A 3,113-nucleotide genomic window follows, 5' to 3' on the forward strand; every position below is an offset into this window, starting at 1 on the left:
GCGTGTGTCCCCTCACCTTTGCTGGGGTCATGTCTTCTATATTTGGGTATTTCCTAGGTTACCATGCTGATTTTCAATAAACGGCCTAGCCCATCAGGGCTTGGCCAAAATATCCCAAATATTTGTGGTATTATTTGTGTCCCAGCAAACGGAGCTCGCCCAGAGCAATGCCTTGCCAACAATATCAGTCAGACTGTATGAAGCATGTCAGGCCTAAATAGTATTACCGAAGAAATATCATACCTCTTTCCCGCTTTAAACTCTTATAATCAACGATCCTTCGGTCGTTCCGAATGAAAGGTAGTATTAACACTACCAGGTATTGTGAACATGAAATGATGACCTAAGTCATGCAATATCTAAAAGGACATCATCCGTTACACCATGAAAGGGAAGTATCTAACGGCAATGACATACTACTTTCCTATACAGCTCAAGTTTGCATAAAGTAATCAGAAAATAACGTAAGCCTACAGCTAAAATATTCAGTTGGTGAAATGATCAAACAAAGCAGCATGTTGCGTACAAAACTATTGCTTAAAGCTGTTGTTCCATGTCTTTTAGCAGAGGCCTTTAGTGTCGTTTGTCAGCACCATTAGTTCTCCATTCTCAATTCGTGTTTCTTTCTTATGCCGACAGTAGAAAAACTGTTTAATTTTGCCACTTTCACTGCTGATTGAACAAGGGGTATTTCCTCCGACCCTTCCAAGGTACAGGGATCCCTCGGTGTCGCTCAACCCCACAATCACAGAATTAGGTGGCACGGGATCACCACTTCGCGCTCGCAACCATTGATGGCCGTTTGTCTTCAGTAATGCACCAGATCCAAAGGCATCCAAGTCCGGCCCTACCCACTTGTCACACTGGTCATTGCTGGAGGTAACAATGCAAGGTATACGCCCGTGGACCCGGCCGAAGTAAGCAGCCCCATTTATTTCCTCACTATCAGCTTTAATCAAATACCTCCTTTCTGGTAATTTGTCGCCCGTTTTGGCCGCAAGCCAGACTGGTTCAGGGTTTTCCTGAGTAAGATAAAATACTTCCTCAGAGGTACTCCCCCAAGTACTCCTTATAAACAGACATCCAAAATTCATGTAATCTACTTCCTTATCGATAAACCGCAGCTTTGAGTTGGCGTACAAGGACGCAAATAAACGCCGACTGCTATCCAGATTTCGGTCCATCCCAATCACAAAGGGCATAGGCTTAATACGCGGAGGAATCGGACAGAATTCCCATCGCATCAGAAATGCTCGTAAAGATGATTCATCCGCTACAGCTCCGGTCCACTGTTGGTGGATATCCACACCTAGGTTATTAATTCGTTGTGGATGTAGGCGGATATAAACGTTGTCGACACATTGATTGGTAACGTAAATGTCGTACATGGTAATCTGTAAAGCGAGAGGGACAAAGTAATCCAGAGCTCGACTTTGATAAACGTATGTGCAATAGACCTGTCCACGGTTTCTGGCGCCATTTGTTTTGGGGAAAGCAAGGCTAATATTACAGTAAATGTATGGGATTTTGGCCAACTTTGAACGGACGTTGCATTTTGGCAGCGAAAATGTCTTTTAAAAGGCATTTGTACTGAGATTTTCCTAAGTATAAATAGCAGATTCAGGCTACAACGACCGTAAACGAATTTTAAGATTTCATACAAAACCTAATCAAGGGCCGCGAAAAATAGAAGCCACATGAGAAGATTTACAATTTTAATTTGCCGACGTCTTGCCTTCTTGAATGGCCTAATTTTGAGTTGGATAAATGATATCGATAAAACTATTTAAAATAGTGGCAAATGTTAGCAATCCTCCTCCTTGTAGCGATGTTACAGCGGTTCAAAGTCGACCAAAATCACATACATTAATGTACATTTAGCCATATGTGCCCCCCAAACAAAATAGCGCCAGAAACCATGGAAAGGTCTATTATATACAAGAAGATTAGGAGCGCAGTTAATCAGTTCCATAAACGTCGATGAAGATTGGTGTTCAAATTGAAACAGAATGTTGAAACTGGGCTGCTTACCTTGTAGCTCTGCCTTAAGAACATGAAGAGAGCGAAGGTGACATTTATCGCTTCCTAAATTAACAAATACGTACGCACTTCCGCCTAGATAACTTTCATGTTCTCGTTACTTTTAAGAAATTTAATGAGTGAAAATGTTCTTCAGACCATTGTCTCATTTCAGGTAAGTGAAATATATTATATATGCCGTATTATATGGATTTATCGCATGTAATCAGTTGGCAAATCATTCACCTCCATCCTATTAAAAAGACGCGTGACCAAGAAATTGTCACGGGCAAAAACGAGTGATATATTTGCTTATCGCAGTGCCCACAACAACTCGTTCCTACGCTTCGCGTATCCACGAGTTAAGAAGAGTTCTTGTCGGTTTTTATTTCTGGACCTTTTCTGCGGCGGATAACCCCCCTCCAGCTTTTTAAGTAAAGTGGCTATACGCTTTAACAAACTGTCGAACTGAGGACACTGAACGGAAGCGTGTTTTACTGGATTGCACCTACCACGATATACCTCTTTAAAGTTGTGCTTAGTTACCTGGCCTTAAATGAAAGTGAGGCTGGTATTGACCTTGTTATGATACAGACCTCTCTCGTTTTCTTATGTTAATGATGTTTTCATGCTAATTAGTAATAATTTACATAAGAAAAGCGGTGAGGTTTCTATCAAAACGAGGTCAATTCCAGGCTTACTTTCATTCATAGGCCAGGTAACTAAACATACAACTGTAAACTGGATTACGGTGATCAATTCAAATGTTATCAGATGTTCTCTCGATGATTGTGGTACTCTTTAAAAAGATTAATTTTTTTAAGGGTACAGTAATAACTAGCCTCAAATTTAAATCATACTGGTAGTTACACCTTATTCTATTACGTCTTACATTTTTACTGAATCTGAGCCAGACCTAATTTGTGTTCATAAAACTTAATGTTGATGGTTAAGTATTTCAGTAAAAAAAAGTCGACGGGACCTAAATGGAAACTCTTGTGTGCGAGATTCGATTGCGCGCGTGGTTAGGTATAAAATGATTACAGCCAACTTGGCGCGCTACGCGCCTCGTTGGCTATCTATCATTTGAATAA

The 3,113-nt window shown here is 40.7% G+C and overlaps 1 protein-coding gene across 1 annotated transcript; it reads right to left on the reverse strand.

Annotated features, from left to right (window-relative positions):
* Nucleotides 1–276: 276 nt before the first annotated feature.
* On the reverse strand, nucleotides 277–1,459 carry LOC137978510 (uncharacterized). Its single transcript, XM_068825484.1, has one exon. The coding sequence runs from the start codon at nucleotides 1,386–1,388 to the stop codon at nucleotides 561–563; it is 828 nt and encodes a 275-aa protein (XP_068681585.1). The 5' UTR covers nucleotides 1,389–1,459; the 3' UTR covers nucleotides 277–560.
* Between the last annotated feature and the right edge of the window lie 1,654 nt (nucleotides 1,460–3,113).

This window comes from Montipora foliosa, chromosome 1 (genome assembly GCF_036669935.1).
Source record: "Montipora foliosa isolate CH-2021 chromosome 1, ASM3666993v2, whole genome shotgun sequence".
Taxonomy (NCBI): Eukaryota; Metazoa; Cnidaria; class Anthozoa; order Scleractinia; family Acroporidae; genus Montipora; species Montipora foliosa.

What these genes read in the sequence shown, in the direction of transcription:
- LOC137978510 (XM_068825484.1), bottom strand. Translation starts at nt 1,388, where the DNA reads ATGTACGACATTTACGTTACCAATCAATGTGTCGACAACGTTTATATC.